At 39.0% G+C, this 19553-nt stretch overlaps 1 protein-coding gene across 5 annotated transcripts in view; it reads left to right on the top strand.

Annotated features, from left to right (window-relative positions):
- Nucleotides 1-19553, top strand: part of SFSWAP (splicing factor SWAP) — a 94536-nt gene that overhangs the window by 37759 nt on the left and 37224 nt on the right. For all 5 annotated transcript variants that reach the window (XM_073312294.1, XM_073312291.1, XM_073312293.1 and 2 more), the window contains exons 11-12: nt 2937-3105; nt 10235-10468. In XM_073312294.1, the coding sequence (XP_073168395.1) occupies nt 2937-3105; nt 10235-10468 (403 nt within the window). The remainder of the gene's footprint in view (nt 1-2936; nt 3106-10234; nt 10469-19553) is intronic.

The following is a 19553-nucleotide window of genomic DNA, read 5'->3' as shown; positions in this document are numbered from 1 at the left end:
CCCCTGCATTTTTGATCGGAGTCTTTTGGTGGTAGTATCCATTCCCCCTGTCCAAGTGACCCATACTATGGATATGTAGGATTGCACAGGCAAACCACCCTTGGTTTCTTCTCAACTGCCTTCAGCTTGATACGGAGGGTTGAGACTGCCAGCTTCACGTTTACTTAGCATAGTTTAGATAGTTTTAGTTTGGGGTTGTCATGTCTGTTTGTGTTTCATCATTTGAGGGGTTATTTTGGACTTTTTGTCATCTGGGGTATGCCAAGATCCTCAGGCTTTAAAAGTTGTCTTTCCTATGGGGAAGCTATCCCAGTTAGAGGTGGACATTTTTGGATCTTCAGTGTTTGGGAGATCCCATATACCGGCAAAATATAAGATCTGCTCCTCATTCAAAAGTAGATCTTGTGAGAGCAAGGAAATAAAATTCGAGCTCTTGATGACGAATCAAGCTCTAAGACCAGCTTCTGACCCTGGATCCAAGAACTTCCTTGTACATCAGCTTCTGAGCACACTTCGTGCCCTGTCTACCTCTGGGTCCCGGTCACTGAGCACTGGGGGAGGTAGCTGGAGGTGGGTCTGATTTCCCCCTGAGAGTGGCCGTTCATCGGAAGTCCTGTCCCTTCCTAGACCAACCAGGACGAGCAGCTAGGAGCTCCTGGCGGGGGCGCTCCCAGCAGCATGGGGGGGATCAGACCCAGCTGCAGAAGCTCTGCAGCTGCTGCCTTCAGAGTCCAGATCTGAAGGCAGCACAGAAGTGAGGGTGGCAATCACGCAGCCCCCCTACAACAGCTTTGTGACCCACCATGACCTTTCTTTGGGTGGGGGACCCCCATGGTTACAACACTGAATATTCAGGTGTAAACATCTGAAAACATTAAATTGACTAATTTTAATGCCCTCTGGCCCTGAAATTGATGAAAATGGACCCTGAATTTGGTAGGGCCCTACCTATAAGGAGGTGACACCTCATACTAATATCTTGTCATCTTCTGAGACTTCAGGCAGTTACAGAAGCTGATGAAACACATAGCTGATATGCTTCAGATCCCTTAGTAGAGGTCCAGGATTCATTTCGTAAACTGGATGTTTTCCATACTTCTGTACATATGGCCCTCCCTGTCAATAAAACTTTTGCTAGAGCCTGCCAATACCATCGAGCAGATTCTACCTACATTACCTCCGACTTGTAAACTTGCTGGCAAAAAACAGTGTCAGCTCAGGATTTAGAGTTTTATTTTCACATCCAACATCGAATTCCCAGGTAGTCGATGCAGGTTAATGAACATGGTAGATGACCCAATATTAAGCTTGACTTCTTTGGTCATAAGAGTTATTCCTCTGCAACGTTACAGTTCAGAACAGTGAATCATTAAGCGCTTATGTCAAAATATGACTCTCTGAATTACAATGAGTTTAACAGCTTTATTGAACTTTTGCTAGAGAATCAGCATGAACAATTAAAGACCATGATGTGCAACTATTAGCGAAAACACTATTGCAGGCCTCCTTAGATGTAGCCTGGACTGCAGCCTGGACCGTTTCCACTGCGATCATGATGCGAAAGCATCTTGGCTCCAGTTGTCCATCTGCATTAGGGAGGTGTACAGAGAACTGTAGAGGACCTTCCCTTTGATGGTCACTAGTTTTCAGAATGTACAGATGGCTCACTTGACATCTTGAAGGATTTGAGGGCCATACATTGGTCCCTCAGATTTTTTACACCTGTAGATAAAAGAGAATGTAGCAGGTCTCAAACAGCACAGCGATCTCACCCAGTTCCCTTTCCTGATTTCTGTAGACCACCTGAAACACCAGCTAAGCGACAAGCTATTCAAAAAAGCTGCTGCCACCACCAATTCATCTCAGCCACCCATGTTATCTAAACGTTTTGCATTTGATGGTTTGGTCGAGAGTCTGAACTCTCTGCTTGATACCATTCTTCAACCTGCCTCCCCTCCCCGGGACGCTTCCTTGTTTTCAGTCTTCATGGGGAAGAACAGCATCTGATATATGGATATTGGAGGTCATAATATCTGGTTATTCTGTCTTTCATCTCCATTCCTTTCTCATATTCCCTGTTCAGGGACCCATCTCACGATCAGTTGCTGAGACAAGAAGTCACCTCCCTTCTATGCTCCCTTCCACTTTCTTCCCCTGATCACAGCCAAATCTGTCAAGATCATGACAATGTGGCCTTTGTTTTTCATCAGTAGTCAGAGTGGGGTGCGCTCGGTCTCTCTCTCTCTCTCTCTCTCTCTCTCTCCCTGGAATTGAGACATAGCTGACCAGATAGTCATTTCAGCTTCTTATGTTCTGCATATACAGAACACCATGACTGATGACCTCAGCAGACGTGTCTCCTAGAGTTGTAAATAGGAGGTGGATTCGCAATTCCTCAAAATATTTCTAACCTTGGGGTTTCCAAATTGGATCTTTTTACCATCACAGCCAACTTGTGGTAGAGCATTTTTAGTGATGGATGTGCTAGAACTTGCACTTCTCTCCCTCTTTAAACAAGTGCTCTGAAGACCAACAATCCTGAGCACTGATTTCCTCGGCTTTTCCTGTGCGGGTTAGTTAATAGGGTGGGAGTGGATTGAGGAAGAAGACTAAAATAAAATAGTTCATTTTAATAGATCTTTCAAAGAAATAAATAAAGCAACAATAGTAAAAGTAGTTGCGTGTGTCCTTACCCAGAGGAAAGATGCTGGAGTCATGAAAGCTGTACATAAGGTCAAACGAAAGAGTATATTCTGTTCCTCTTGCAACACTTTCTTGTTGTTTTCTAGAAAACACTGAACTTGTCTTTAAAATGTTGTATCAGAGGATGAAGCCATTTGGAAAGTCAACTTTATTGTAAATGGATTGCATGTCAGACATTGTTACTTTCAGCAATTAACTGTGGTCATTAACATTTTGAATTTCTCTTTGAAAAGGGTGTATCTTTACCAGAAGATGTTCCAGCAGATGCTGCTTCTGACACACAGGGTGAAACTCAGTTTCTGGATGATGACACTTCTGAAGATGCATCTGAGATGAGTGCTCCTGGAATTATAAAGGATTCACCTGTCAATAAAACTATCAGCGATGGTAAATTGGTGAAAGGTATGTTGAGACAGTTGGAAGATGAAGTCTTTGTAGGCATACATTAAAAACAAATCTATAATTAGCAAGGAAAGGACTTCGGTGTAAAGGCATCCAAAAGCACCAAACTGAATAATTTGATTACTTTCATATTTCAGTGTGTCAAACTTTGAGTTTGAAACCCAAGAGGATAATAACTTGAATGTCAAAAAGTTAGAAGAAAGCAGACTTTTATATGGCTGAAAAGTAGTATGTAAAATGAACTGATATCTATAGACCAGTTACTTAATATTTGTGGATCTTCATAATTTTACATATCTATACTGCACTTCCATAAAGTATAATTTCTAAATGTTAACAAATGGTATGTTCTGGCTCACTCTTACATTTAGAAATCATGGTATAAATTTTCAGATGGGCAAAGTCCTAGCCTCCATATTTGTAGGCCTTCTTTGTTTTCAAAACTAATGCTAGGTTTAAGGCCATGTCTACGCTACAAAGTTAAGTCGACTTCATGTAAGTCAACATCGAGTCTCTGATTTAAGCAAGTTGATCTTGCGTGTCCACACTACACTCTTCGTGTCGGCGGAGTTTATCCTCACTAGTAGGGCTTGCATTGACGCACGAAGCACTGCACCGTGGGTAGCTATCCCAGAGTGTACAGAGCCAAGAGGAATTTTGGGTTGGGCTTGCAATGCCTTATGGGACCAAAACATTGGCACGGGTGGTTATGGGAACATGGAGTTAGTCTCCCATGATGCACTTACCTCCCTGAAATCAACAGCAAACAACCCAAGCCTTTTTCGTAAGCCTGAGTTACCCGCGCAGACACCACAGCATGATAAGCATGGACCCCGCTCAGCTGTACACTGTTTGTGAGCATTACAAACACCTTGCGCCTTATCCTGCACTATCTACACAGCCAACACAGGAGCTGCCACACAGAACAATGTGATGCCACGCAAGCAGCCCTGCTGGAAGACACAGAACAGAGCAATTCACAGTTGCTGGCGACAGTCATGCATCACCTTGAAACAGTGGAACAAGCACTGACTGGTGGGACATCGTTATGCAGTTATGGGATGATGAGCAATGGCTGCAGAATTTTTGAATTCTTAAGGCCACTTTCCAGGAACTGTGAAGCTTTCCCCAGCTTTGAAGTGCAGCAGTACTAAAATTAGAGCTGTTCTGACAGTGAAGAAGTGAGTGGCAATAGCTCTGTGGAAGCTTGCAACGCCAGACTGCTGCCAGTCAGTGGGGCATCTATTTGGAGTGGGTAGATCTATCGTGGGATCTGTTGTGATCCAAGTTTGCAGGGCCATCAACAGACTTCTGCTAAGAAGGGTAGTGACTCCAGGTAACCTGCAGGACATAGTGGATGGTTTTGCCATGGATATCGCCCCACTGTGGTGGGGCAATAGTGATATCCATTCTGTCTATCTTGGGATCAAGATCCCCTTGCCAAAGAGTACATAAGCCAAAAGGGGTACTTCTCAATGATGTTGCAAGCGCTAGTGTATCACGGGCCGTTTCCTGACCATCCAATGTTGATGTCGGTGAAAGGTGCAGGACAGGACGTGTACATCTTTAGGAACACCGGTCTATTCAAAAAGCTGCAAGCAGGTACTTTCTTTCCAGACTGCAAAATAACCATTGGTGATGTTGAAATGCCAGTCGCTATCTTGGGAACCCAGCCTACTCCTTGCTTCCGTGGTTCATGAAGCTGTACGCAGGCAGCCTGAACTGCAGTAAGGACCCATTCAACCATAAGCTGAGCAAGTCACTAAGGCTCCTGGGAGATATCCACAGAGCATTTTGGGGTAGTGGTGGGGTTGCCACCAAGATTCACATGCAGCTCCTCATAAAAGCGGCATGTTTGTGGGGCAGAATCAGAAAGCCTGTTTGTCTCCCTTGTCTTCTGGTCAAGAAACTGTGCTGTATTGTTTTATGAACAATAAGAAACTACAACTAGCCTCAAAATTTCTAGTGATTGAAACAGTTTGTATCTCTCAGGATTAGTCTATTTCAGATGTCTACTCTTTGACCATAAATAGCATAGAATTTTTAGTAAATTGAGTTATTGAGCACTAGACCATATTTTTATATGGTAAGTGTTTTAACTTAGTGGAACCTTATTTTTGCCATTGCTAACTAATTTTAAAATATCAGGACATAAGTCTGTTTTGTTTAAACTAATAATTGAAAACATTGGGCAAAATAGGGTTGTGGATAAAATGGAATCTTTAAGACTTCTGCTTGATTATTTCATCTGGAAAATGCTGTAGTCTAGTTCAAACTGCAAATATTTGAAGTATATAGAGGTCACTTTCCACAATAACTTATCTCTTCCTTTGCTGGAAGAAAAAGCCTTGCTGAAGGAGAGGTCTATTTAATGCTAGATGAATTTTCTGCATGTGAAATTTTAGCAGTTTGAGAACAATGGGGAAAATATGTTTAAGACCAACCTTGCAAAGTCAGCTAATGGAGTTGAAATGCACCAAGTCTGTGTGGTAGACATATTTCCTTTGAAGGGCCTGTTTCCTGTGCTGTTGCCATCTATTTCCTTGATTTATTGGGAAAGGAAACAAAAAATTATTTCCCCCCTCTTTTTACAGCTTGCTGCAGTGATAAAAACACATTAGGTCATAATTGTTCTTGTTTTGTTGACATGACTCTTAAATTGTTTAACATATGAATTATTTCTAATGTACAATTTAGTAATCTTGTTTAGACAGGATCCTTGAGCCTCCGCATGATTTATGCTAAACAAATGGGCAAATAGAACAACTAAATTTCTGTCAATGACATCTAGTATCCTTAAAGAAAAAATGTTAATCCGAGAGTAGAGAGCAGATCATGAACCACAGGTGTCTTCAGAAATCTGAAGTCCTTTTTTTATTGGGATAATTGAAGGCCTTACACAATTGTATTTGGAAGACCTGGGCTTTTGAAAATTTCTCTTCCACTAGATGCCAAAGGGCAGATATCAGACCCAAACCATAGAACCTTCTGGGGGCTAGAGGGAATAGAAGCACTGTATGGCAGTGAACACCTTCCATCTCCATACCACGGTCTTTTAACAGGTAGTGAGCAATGGACCCATGCAGACAACCCCCTTTCTTTCAGAGGCTCCAGGTAATTATTCCTATTGACCTGTGCCCTTCCTCTTCTAGCGCTGCTTCACTCCCAGAGCTTTTTGAGCTCCCATTGGGATCCTAGATCCCTTGGTCTTTTCAAGGAGCCACAGTCACCTCCACTCCAGGCCTGCCCCAGAACTAACTAATTCAGGTCTGGGTCTTTTACCCCAGACCCCAAGTATGGCTGAGTTCCTGTCCAACTACCCAGAGAGCACCTCTGCCACTGTCTGCCTCCCTTAGCAGATCCACTTAAGACCGAAAGTGGCTTCAGGAAAAAGACAAAAAGATGTCCATGTGGTCCAAAGACCATCATTTGGCCCCGTTCCCTCCAGTGAGGAATGACTAGCCTCTCCTACCCCACTGACGGGACCAACCCACCCCCTTTATCTAGGTCCTGTCCTTTCAATCAGCAGCTGTTTCCCTTTTCCATTCAGAGCCAAGTCTAGCAGATTTTTCCAAACTAGACATTCTGAAACTGTTTTATAGCATAGATCACAGACTAACAGAGAAGTGGTTCTCAAACTTCAGCCTATGGTCTGCACAGTTATTTGTCATTGTTAAAGCCTCTGCCATTCTGCAAGAGATGGTACTTACTGCCAGCTGTAGCCTAGTCCAGGAATTTATTTTGGAGTATGTCTACAGAACAGCTGGGAGTGTGCTTCCCAGCATGGGTAGACAGACACAGGTTAGCTGTGCTTGAGTTAGTGCACTAAAAATAGCAGCGTAGCCATGGCAGCACAGATAGTAGCTCAGGCAGACTATCTGGTACATACTCGGATGACTAGCCCAATCCACCACCTGAGCTGCTGTGGCCACACTGCTATTTTTAATGCACTAGCTTGAGCACAGCTAAACTGTGTCTGCCTCCCCATGCTGGGAAGCATGCTCCCAATTGCAGTATAGACATATTCCAAGAGAGAGTCCTGGACTGGACTACATACCCCCTTAGGAAAACTAAGGCTATGTCTACGCTTACAATTTTACAGTGGCACAGCTGTACCAGTACATTCCACCATTTGGTCACACACTAAATTTAACCTAAGTATAGAGTCCCTAGAATTGTAGACCTAATAAGTAGACTTATAGATACAAAATACTTTGATTCATGCACAAAATATCAAGCCCTGGTGCCTGCGGGCAGAGGCAGCACAAGGAGCTAGGAGCTGAGGGAGGGGAGTTGCTGTTGCCCTTCCAGGGAGATGAGACTCTCTCCCCCCCGCTCCCCAGCCCCGGTAAGCGCCGCCTTGCACCCCAGTCCTCCGCCCTGAGCTCCCCCACACCCAAACTCCTGATACTGGGGGGTGGGGAGGGCTGAGACTGCAACAGCAGCAGCTAGTGTGACTGGCGCAGAGGCTGCCCAAGTTGCTCAGGTGGTTCCCGGGCCAGCCGCACTGGGCTGCTGCAGAAGTCACAGAATCCGTGGCCTCTGTGATAAATGTGCAGCCTTACGCATAGATAATAAATTTTGCACAGCTTTTTGCTAAGTTTGTAAGGTATACAGCTAATGAAGGCTGTATTACAAATGTGTGCATTGCTTATTTAGCCAGGTGAAAAATGCACAGGTTGGAAGTGACTAAGGCTGTTTGCTTAGTAAGAGGCAATACTGCTCTCATGGACATTCAGACAGGAGTGGGAGGTTTTTTCCCCTGGGGTCTTCACAAGGTGCATTCTAGTGGTATCTAGCCATTTATTCCAGAATGTAGCTTTTTTTGTATTTTTCCCAGTCCTTTTATTTATTTTACCTATTTGTATATACACACGCAGATTTATTTTATTTTTATATATATATATATATTTTATTTTTATATATAAAATACACACACAGATATCAATAAATAAGTTTTTTTTCCCCCTAGGACATCTACATCTTAATATTAAGGTTGTACAATTAAGGATTTAAATCAGGGACTGTTACAGTTAGGATTGTGTGAGCAACTGTAACTCATTCCCCGTCTGGGGTAAACTCTTGTTTAAAACAAAAACACATAGAGAAGATAGGACCTAAATAATGTCTGATCCAAAAGACCCACAGAATGACCTGCGCAGAACTCTACTTACATTTCTTGGAAGGGTAAGAAAAGTTCAGATTGTGGTAAGGTCAGCTCATGTTTCTGAAGAATCAGGGTCTTCCAGATCTGATGTTAAGACTGACCCTATTTGGCAGATATTTCTGTCCCATTATCGATACCATTCTAAACTTCAGCATTCTGTTTTATAAAATGTCCTGTTTTGTCCAAATGACAAGTAGAAATTGCATGCTATTTCCATTTCAGTATTTTGAGTATACTAAAGGTATTTTCAGTATTATTCTATTTGTAGAGTGCTATACTGTTATGGAAACAACTATTTCATGTGAACTTTTTCATTTGCCTTGGAATTTCATCCTTTTTCAGCTCATCAGTTAGATTCTTTTTATAACAAATCTAAGCATCTGAAAAACTTTGCCTTATCTTTTAGAAAAAAGAGTTTTCTGTTTATAACTTGCTTGTTTATTTCTCAGTAATTTTCATTGGGAAATTCCAGCAGCTGATACCAAAGGGTTATTAAAAGCTTGTGTGTTCCATTGGCCTCATGTCCATGTGATTTTATCATATTTTTTCAACCTGTGACTTGTAACTGTTTTTATACAATTGATCCAATGGACTGAGCGTGGTCTTTCTGTCAAACCTGGTGGCAGGTCAGAAAAGGCAGCTCAACAACTAGCAGATAAATACTAAACTGATGTCTTTTCATTGAAGTTTGAGCTAAATGAACATAAGACAGGCCATGTTGGTTCAAACCCATGTTTCATCTAGCCCAGTATCCTGTCTTCTGACAGTGGTCAGTGCCAGGTGCTTTAGAGGAAATGAATAGAACAGGCAATCATTGAGTGATCCATCCTCTGTTGTCAACTCCCAGCTTCTGGCAGTTATAGGCTAGGGACACCCAGAGTTTAGGGGTGTATCCCTGACTATCTTTGCTAATGGCCATTGATGGACCTGTTCTCCAAGAACTTATCTAATTCTTTTTTGAACCCTATTATAGTTTTGGCCTTCACATCTTCCTCTGGAAATGAGTTCCACAACTTGACTGTGCCCTGTGTGAAGGATTACTTCCTTATGTTTGTTTTAAACATGCTGCCTATTTATTTCTTGTGTGAAGGAGTAAATTACTCTTGCTCATTTTCTCTACACCATTCATGATTGTACAGACGTCTTAGTTGTCGCTTTTCCAAGCTGAAAAGTCCCAGTCTTTTTAATCTGCTTTCATAATGATTTAACAGTGGTGTAGTGTAGTTATTGCCTTATACAGGCTATTTTTGTAATGAGATTGAAATTTTGGTAACCACTTATTTGCTTCAGTTTTAAAGTGTCAAGTTGTATGAAAGGCGGAGGAGGAATGTATTTTTACCCCACGCAGCAAGGGTTTTAAGATGTAAAGTAAAAAAGCACAGCTTAATACTACAAATCTAGATGTCCATTTCCAGACTGCAAACTTCATGAATGTATTCTTAAAGTTCTCCTTATTTCAACTGTAGCACACAATGTATAAATCATGCCTAACCTTAAACAATAGCATTATATGAGTGTAGAAAACGTTAGCATGTGCTGGTCTTAAGCACTCAAATGCTGCATACTAAGTTTTGTGAGGAAGAGATTATATAAACAATGAGGTCTTTTTATTTTGGACCAGATATAAAAATTAATTTTAGTTCTATTTAACTTTTTTTGTGATGAATACTGAAAACAAAATGTAAATGCATCTCTAATGAGAAGGCTGAGCAATTTATAGAAGCAGCTAGAAAACATTGGTGGGGGGAGAATGATCAGCTATTTTCCCTTTCCCCAGAGTAGAGTGTACTGCGAACAGCACACTGTGTTTTGAGCGAGAGGATTGTAAAAATTGGGGAGTCATGTTTCATCTTTCAGAAGTTAATCTGCAGAGGTGGTAATTAACTAAGCAGAAGAATTTAACCTGCTTTCCACAGTAGTGCTAGTGATATGTAAAAGTGTTGTTGTTCCTTTATCCAACAGCATCATTTGCTCCAATAAGCTTTGCAATCAAGGCCAAAGAAAATGACCTCCTTCCCTTGGAGAAAAACCGTGTTAAACTAGATGATGACAGTGATGAGGAGGAGGAAGAGGGCAAGGAAGGCCAAGAGAATGCTAGCAACTCTTCAAATAATAATCCAACACTCGCCACTCCCTGTACTGCTGCTGAAGAGAAAAAACCTCAGCTTACCCAAGAGGAGTTGGAAGCCAAACAAGGTATGCTGTATAATACTGAAAATGATAAATTGCCGAAAGGAGTCTGAATTTTTCAGACCTCAAAAGCATTGTAAACAAGACTTGGTTTTACTTATTTTAGATCTTAACTATGTTTTCTGTTTTTGAAAATGTTTTGAATCACTGTTCTCTCCACTTCCCTGCTAATCTCCTCACATAGACTTCCCATACATTGCTGTTGTCAGTTTAGAATGTAAGGAATCAAGCTGGCATCCCTACCAGCCACAAATTAATACACTGGAGCAGAGTGACTTTATTAGTCCATATGATATTTCTTTGTTTTGGTTACAGCTCCTGAGTGAAATGTTAAACTTTTAGTTTTAAGGCTGTATTAACATGTATGGACATGCCTTTCTTTGTAGGCTTTCTCTGTAGAACCCTTAATGCTTCCAGCTTTCTTTCAGTTATGTATCATACTCATAGTCTCTAAAGACAATGTGTTGCTCTTTTCTTACTGGTGTAGTGCATTGCTATAAGCTTTTGTCTGTTGCTCTGTTTATTTTGTGTGTTTGGGGGCAGAGAAGATTTGAATGAAGTGATCGTTTAAGGGGATCAGCCACCCTCAAGCTATTTCACATTAGATGTTAATTTTAACAAGTGAATGCTGACAATGTGTATGAACAAAACACTGATGAAGCTTGTTTTTAAAACCTTGCTTTTATATACATGTCAGTATTCGTGGTGTCTCATCTTTTTATCATGCAAATGAATATTGTTGCTTCAGAAAATGTATCCTGGAATCGCTTAATAGCGTGTCCTTTTTGCAGTATGCATTATACTCTACTGCAATGATGCATATCTGTCACAGATACTAGGCTTTTGATATAGTAACTAATAAATATAAACGTGGAATACAGTTGTTTAACAACAAGAATTGTGTACCACATAGAAAATGTTAGTCAGCCATTAAAAGAAAATGCATACCAAAAACTTGGCACAGCAAAAATATCCATCCAGCATCTGTGTAGAATGCAGGAAATGATAGTGGAAACTGAAAATAACTATACAAACAGTTATCAGATTCACACAATACATTAAAACTTTTTTCTCTCATCATCAGTGAATGTTGCTTGTAACAGTCGTATGTTTAAAAAAAAAAGTGGCAAGCTGCAGAACATATGTTTACACAAACTTTGAGGAGTGTTGGGTATAAAGAGGGGTGAGAGTCAGTGCTGTGAGAGTAACATGGAGTGTGGTTTGCTTTTGTTTTTTGCTTGGATTATTACTTTTATCTGAGAATAAACTACTGTATTTATATTGGCATGTTTCATTTTTCATGGCTGGCAAAGGTAGTTGGAGAATGTGATAGGTGTTCTTTTATAAATTCTGTATTTGTAACTGCAAAAATATAATTTAAAATAGTGTTATGGAATGATGTATCTTTCCCCAGCATAAACTCCAGAAGATATGGTGCAATCTGAAAGAGAAAAGTTTCTTATGGCAGGTGGTCTAACTGCTGTGGCTTCTAGTACAAACCCCCAGCATGTAAATATTTATGCCATATGTTACAGGTCATGATATTTAAAATATATATTTTAAATCTTAATTTGCTTTTGTACAAACAAAGTTTGTCTCTATTTCAACAACCTATTTCAATGCATCTTCTGTTGTTGAATCTGCAGTAGTCTAATCCTTATCTTTGAATGTATTTAATTTTAATTGAAAAAAGTCAGTGATCAGCTTTAATGTGCATGAGAAAAAGGGTATTTACTTTTTGTGGATATGAAGACTATTTTCACTTATAGGAATGAATTCTTTTCATCTAGCTTTTTTCTTTCTACCAAGGCTTATTAGGTTTTGATCTAAGGAAAATGTCTCCGTAGAAGCAAAGGACTGTAAAGTCTTTCAAGAAATGGGTTTCGCCCCTTATAAAAAGTTTCAAAGTATCTATTATTAGTGATTAAGCAACTACATTTCTAAACTAAAAATCACTTCTATTTTGTAATCTCATAATGGACAAATGCAGTTAAATTACCATTTCATTTGTAGAATATCCTTGAATATATAATAGTAATGAAGATGATAGCTCAGACTTGCATTTGGCTACTTTAAAAGCTTGTCAGAACATATTAATATAAAGCTTTTCAATTAAACATTTCAAGTGTACAGGATATTCCCAGACACCATTTGGCGTTCCTGTATATGCATTATATGGAGGACTTTCCGCTAAAGAATGATGATACCACATTTTCTTTTTTTCCTTCTGCCTAATCTCTTTCCTGAAATCCCCTCCCCACTTTAAATTTAGCCAAAAATAATATAAAAATTAATATTTTAACCCATTGTATTTACATTTTGTAACTATTTTCATCTTTGAGGCATGCATTGAGACTATTTGATTCCTCCTCCCTTCCATTCCTGTACCACAGGGGAATTTGGATTACAGAAGTGCTGAATTTATTCTTATTGTAAGAAGTGAGATCTTAGTGTACAAATGATGGAAGCAAAATTGACTTAGAGATTGGTCTTTTGAGCTAAAAGTATTGGAACATACAGTATTTTACAAAATAATTTGTCGTTTTTGTGAAGACTGTGTGTAATCAGATCAAGTTAAGTAAAGGATTAAACAATAAAAATATTACTGAGTTAGCCTAGTTCAACTCTCATAAAAATGAGTGACTATTAAAGGAGAATTATTGCAAGAGTAAAAACTTCATAATGTGGTAGGTTACAAATACAGAACTCAGGTTTATTACTGGTATATTTGACATTTCCAGCCATCACGTCCTCAAGATTTGAGGACTTCAGTACCTCAGCCAAAGGTTATGGGCCTGCTACAAGAGTGGATGGGTGAGATTCTGTGGGCTGTGATGTGCAGGAGGTCAGATAGATGATCATGTTAGTTCCTTCTGACGTTAAAGTCTACAAGTCTGTTATCCATCAGGAAAAAGCTAACTACTGCAGAAGCACCCAGTTGAATAAGGAGTTATTTGACGATCTGCTTGAGAATTCAATGCCTTTGCATTTGAAGGTATTACAAGCAGACAGCTGAGCTTTGGGCTAATATTTGCCCTGCAATATGCATATGCATTGTACTTGTACATTTGCACATAAAATTTGTCCCTGTGTTAGGAGGGAAGGAAATTCATTTATACCCTTTTCTCTCTCAAAGCCAGGTTCTCTTTTCAGGGCTAGGACTGATGCCCTTCATAGTGCTTTAGAAGTTTTGAACCCTTGGTTAGGAGAAGAACATAACACACTCACTTGCACGAGTTAACTTCTAAAAATCTGCTTTTAGATGTGAGTATATAGCTTCGCTGACTTGGAGTTAGAACTGCTTTTTGCACTTGCTAGTATAGAGTGCAGTATTGCCTTCCCTTCATAGCTACAGCTATAGAAAACAAACATTATAGCTTCTTCGCTTACATGTCCAATTGAATATCAGTTAAATGGCAACAGTGCGGCATTGATTCCTGCAGCAAAGGCAAAACAATTTAAATATTAAGGGATTACTACCTTTTTCTTTTCCAACATAAAAATATGGGCAAAATCCCTGTGCTAGGCTACACTGGAAGAGGTTTTAATTAATACGTCCATCAGAGCAGAGGTCTGTTGTCATTATATTTCCAGTGGGGATATAAATCTTATTAGGAAGTCATTTGTAGCATGAAAATACAAAATATACTTGTTCATTAAAAATAAAATTTCAGAAAGACTTTAGACAAGTAGACTTCTCCTTCTGAGAGGATTATTTGCATTTTGACCGTTTTTGTGTTTTGCCCTCAAGTTATTATGACAATCATTTGAAAAACTATCATGCCTTTTGTTATACAGTGCACGTTAAAGGGCTACTCTAACATATTTTTAAATCAAAAATATCTGAAAATGAACAAACTGTGGAGTGCACTTAATAATGCTCAAAATTAACAGAATTAAATAGTTTGGAATTTTTTATGGTGCTGACCTTATTAAATTGATCCTTTTTGAGATATTGACAATATGAGAGCAGTGTATACAAGTGAATAGTTTTCCTGCTGTTCTTTTTCAACTGCTTATCAGTAAATGTAAATAAAACTTTCGTCCAGACCAACTTTGATTTAAGTATATAACGGGTGACCAAACTTTACTGGCCCTCTGAGCCACATATGACAATCTTCAGAAGTTCGAGAGCTGGAGCATGCCTGCCTTGAGACCCCCCTCCTTGCTGGGCAGAAGCCCCAACGCCACCACCCCGCTGCAAGGCCGAGGTCCCAAGCTCCCCCCAATCTAGTAAGTGGAGAGGGGGTGGAGGGAGGAAGGCAGGGCTCCGCGAGCCACACTTTAACAGTAAAAGAGCTGCATGTGGCTCACAAGCTACAGTTTGGCCACCCCGGATATATAATTTGTTTTTGTTTTTTTCAAACTACAGCTATATTGTGCACTTTGATCCCACACACTTTATAGACAATATTCCTGATCTAAACTAACATTAAATAAAAATTATAAATTATTCCCCATGAAGAAAAATTTGAAAAGTGTCACTACATTTTCTCTATGTATACCTCAGTATGATTTTGCATTGTGATTTACAGAAATTCTTTGTGATTTATAGTACAAACCACAAAATTTATAATATAAATGAGAAAAACATAGGAAATAAAAAAGGAGCGGGATAAATATTACAACAGTAAAGGTGTGCATGGGAAGTTTGCTTTTTGGTAAGACTAGAAAGGTAAAGCCATATTTCACTAGTGGAGGTCACTGGCTGTGCAAGAGGGTGAGTTTTGAGGCTATATTACAAAGAGAGTGGGTATGCTTGGTGAGAAGAGGGAGGCTGTTACAAGCAGAGAGACCTCTGGGGAAAGCATGGGATAGCAGAAGAAAGACAAAGGGAACAAAAAGCCTAGAAGAGTCAACAGACCACAAGACAGGGACTAGGAAGAAACAAGGGAAGAATTGTAAGCAGATGCAGTCTTATTAAGGCCTTTAAAAGTGAAGGTGAAGGGTTGGAACTCTATACCAAAAGTCAGTGAACAGACACAATAGGGGTGTGACATGGTCAGGGCCGTGAAATTAACATTATTTTGGATGGTTGAAAGGAGTTGGGGAGGGTTGGAAAGGAGGATGTTACTAAACTTCTGACAGCCATATACATAAAAACCATGTGTATATATATTATGATGGGGCAAGGCCAGATGGCTATAGAAAAGTAGTGGGAGATAGATATATTAGCTCCAGGCTAAACAAATCCCTGGTACCAGGTTAAGTGAAATGGAAGCTGCTCCAGGTCAATTAAGACACCTGGGGCCAATTAAGAACTTTCCAGAAGGCTAGGTTGATTGGGACACCTGAAGCCAATCAGGGGCTGGCTGAAACTAGTTAAAAGCCTCCCAGTCAGTCAGGTGGGGGTGCATGTCAGGAGCTGTGGGAGGAAGTTGTGCTGTTGGAGAGATTGAGTAGTACACACCATATCAGGCACAAGGAAGGCGGCCCTGAGGTAAGGGTGAAGTGGAGCTTGAGGAAGTGAGGGCTGCTGTGGAGGAAGTGGCCCAGGGAATTGTACATGTCATGTTTCTAAAAAGTCAGCTACCATAGCTGATACTATTAGGGTCCCTGGGCTGGAGCCCGGAGTAGAGGGTGGGTCCAGGCTCCCCCACCACCACCTTTGGCCCCTGATTAATCACTGAGACTGGGAGACAAGAGACTGTGCAAGGAAGGATAACTTCTCCTCACTTCCCTTGCTGGCTTATGATGAAAATGGCTCAGTAGACTGTGACCCTTGTCTCTAGAGAGAGAAGGGTTACATGGAGGGTCACAGTGAGCCTCTGAGGCTAGCGAAATCCGCCAGGAAACGCGGGACCCACGGAGGCAAGGACAGAGCTTTGTCACAACATGAAAAAAATATAGACCACTTATATAAATACATGTTAACAGTTTAATCAATTTAAAACTTACATATTTCCATAATACAGTGAAATCTGGAATTGTAATTTGCCAAAGACTGTATCTTAAATGCATAACACTAGAAACTATAGAATATGTGTGTTGCTTTCCCTTTGCCTGAACGTGCTTTGTTACTATGGCAGTGAGATGCAAAGGCTCAACCTAAGTATTTTTGAAAAAAACTTATTGTTTTCAGTAAAATTATTTATCAGAAGTATTTATATGAAATCTTCCCAATTAAACTCCAGGTGAATATTTTTGGAGTGGCACGTTAATGAAATGAGTAGAGGCTAAACTATTTCCTACTTTTAGGTGAGGGAAAGTTGCAAGACGTTGTCATATTCCAGGGGAGTTTTTCTTTGCCTATCTTTTGGACAGATAAAATATATTTTTAATATATTTACTAACATTAGTAAACATATAAGTTTGGAGAGAGTAAATTTCATTTAAAGGAGCAGCAGTCTGAATTTAAGGAATTATGATCATCTTTCTTGGGACCCTCTAGCTAGTATTTTTTAATTGAAACAAATTTTAAAACGGGAATTATTCTACAGCTAATAGGTATTGATATTTTGTTAGAAGCAGCCTATGTGCTCAAACTCTGCTGGTTACGTGTTACATTATAAAGAGGGTTTTTTGTAAGATTTCTAAATCAGTACGAGTTTTTGGTTTAAATACCTAAATCGGTTTTTCTGCTAATAAAAACTAATTGTTCTGAATCCTGTAGAATTAATTTTGCCAGAGTTTGAAGGTATCTGACTTTCATATTTTGAGACAGTGAAATTTATAGCTGGGATATCCATGTTTATAAAATGTGAAATAGAGAAATGTATCACTCAAACCTCACTAAAGAGGTAGTGGCAATATAAATTACATTGCAGGTTTTAATTAGTTGTCATTTGCAATTTGTCTATTATCCAGTTTAAAAGTATGTATTTAATAATTTTAAGGTTACTTAAACAGAATTAACCAAATAAATCTGTTTTTTTACTCAGGATGCTTTTGTAATCATAGCACATTATCATAGTATGCTTTGCTTAATTTCCTTGAAGAAATAATAATAATCTATAATTCCTAATAGTCAGAAGTACTTTGTTTTCCTGAAGGTAGTAAACAAGAGTTCTTTGAAGAATAGTTGCTCAATAATACTTAAGAATTCTTAGTGAAAGTATCAATTCTGTAGTAAACATTGTAACTTAATTTTCATTAAAAAACCTCTTTTGTGATGTCTTTCCCCCTTCCTCTCTCCAATTTAATTTCCTCATGGGCATATGGACGTGAAATTTCTCCTATGGTCTCTAGCCAAAAGACAGTTTTATGGCAAACTGATGCTATTTTGAAAAGGTATTTTGGAGATACGAGATTTTATTAAAAAAAAAGTTATGCTTTTCCCATTTTCTCTTTTTTTTTCAAAGTAGTATTTAACTACTTTTTTTTCAAAGTAGTTTTCAAAGTAGTTTTCAAAAAACTCTTTTTTTTTCAAAGTAGTATTTAAAAAGCTAATCTAAAGGAAAAAAAATTATTTAAAATATTTTTTTTCTCACCAAGCATCAATAGGAACTACTGCATATTGAAAACAGCTATAAAGGTAGGCAGAAACATCTAGCATTAGAAGCTAAATTTCTTAGAAGCTCCATCAGGTCTTGGCTGATATTTATAGCTTGACTGGTCAAGTCAATGGAGCTTGAAAGGGCCAAATGCCATATAGCTCTGGTTCAAGGGATTTAGAGGGACTGCTGACACTCCTGGTGGAGCTTGTAAAGTCATCACTGTGTCTGCTCGGAAGAACTCTCATGTTTTCCTGATTAATTTAGGAATTACAACATCAAATAGCTGCTTATTTTAATGCTTAATTATGCTTATGCTTAATTTAGGAATTACAACATCAAATAGCTGGACAGAACTTTTTATGCAAGAATAAACCTGCAGAGAATCGTTCAGAAAACACGTATACACTACAATATGAACTACCTTGCATCACTAATTTATAATATAAAATAGAAACAACATTTAGTTGCGTATTGACAAAATATTTTATATATTGCCTTCATAATAATGTATCCACTAAAAAAGTCTTAAGTACCTTCACCAGCAGAGATCATTAAACTAGAGTTCTCTTTCAAGATAAATATATTATAAACAAAAAGATCCTCATAAGAGCATGGTTAGTCTCTAAGGTGCCACAAGTACTCCTTTTCTTTTTAGTTGAACAAAAACACTTAATTCTAAATCTTCTGAGATCCAAATATTTAAAGTTCAATGGTAAATTCAGTTCTGACCTGATTAACCTACATATCGACTTTACGCCATGTACATTTCCCTGTCTCTTCGCTTGCTGTGACTAATAATCAACTTTCACATATTGGCTACAGACCCAATTCCTTTTGGACTTACAGGCCATCAAGAGCCAGAGATATCAATTTCTTCTCACATCTTTGTCTCCACAGAGATTAGAGGTAACGTCTTCCCATTGCTCATCTTACTGCTGTGATGTAAAGATCATGATGCCATTCTTGTACCTCAACCTTTAGATAAAGTCCTGAGGAGAAAAAACACCCCTTTTACCATTCTATAAATTGGATAACTTACATATCCTTATCTACCTTCTTTATACAGACTAGAAATCTCACATGCACCTGATAAGGTTCAGAGATTTTTTTTTCTCTCCATATACGTGCCAGATATACACATCTTTACTCCATTCGCTCTTCATATACTTGGTGCAAATGTGAGAATACTACATCTGTTGGAACAGGTTTGGGACCTTGCTTCTTCCCCATGGATGGCAGCATATGTGTAGAATGTTAGATTTTCATTTCTTTCAAACATCAGTGATATCAAAAGTTTCTGAAAGTTGTAGCTATACATATCCCAGTTAGGTTGACAATGAGCAGGAATACAAGTTGAATTAATTTTGTTTTGGAACATTAGTTTGAAATTAACTGTCAGAACACTAAATGTTAATTCAGAAAATACTATCTTCTAGTTGTTTAACATGTATACATTTCCAGTTTTAACTCTCAAAGTATTTTTTTCTCTAGGAATTCCCTGTGGTCTTCAGGTCTACTGAAGAGATTTTATTTAAATGTTCAGTTATTGTGAAATTAGCTCGTTTCTTTGTGTTTTTAATGTCTAGTCAGAAACTTGACAAAATACTGTACAGAGTTGAAATAATCCAGTTCATTTATAGGACAACATTTGAAAA

This window comes from Lepidochelys kempii, chromosome 15 (genome assembly GCF_965140285.1).
Source record: "Lepidochelys kempii isolate rLepKem1 chromosome 15, rLepKem1.hap1, whole genome shotgun sequence".
Lineage (NCBI taxonomy): Eukaryota > Metazoa > Chordata > Testudines > Cheloniidae > Lepidochelys > Lepidochelys kempii.
Note: the sequence above shows the minus strand (reverse complement) of the source record. Positions and strands in the feature narration are given on the sequence as shown.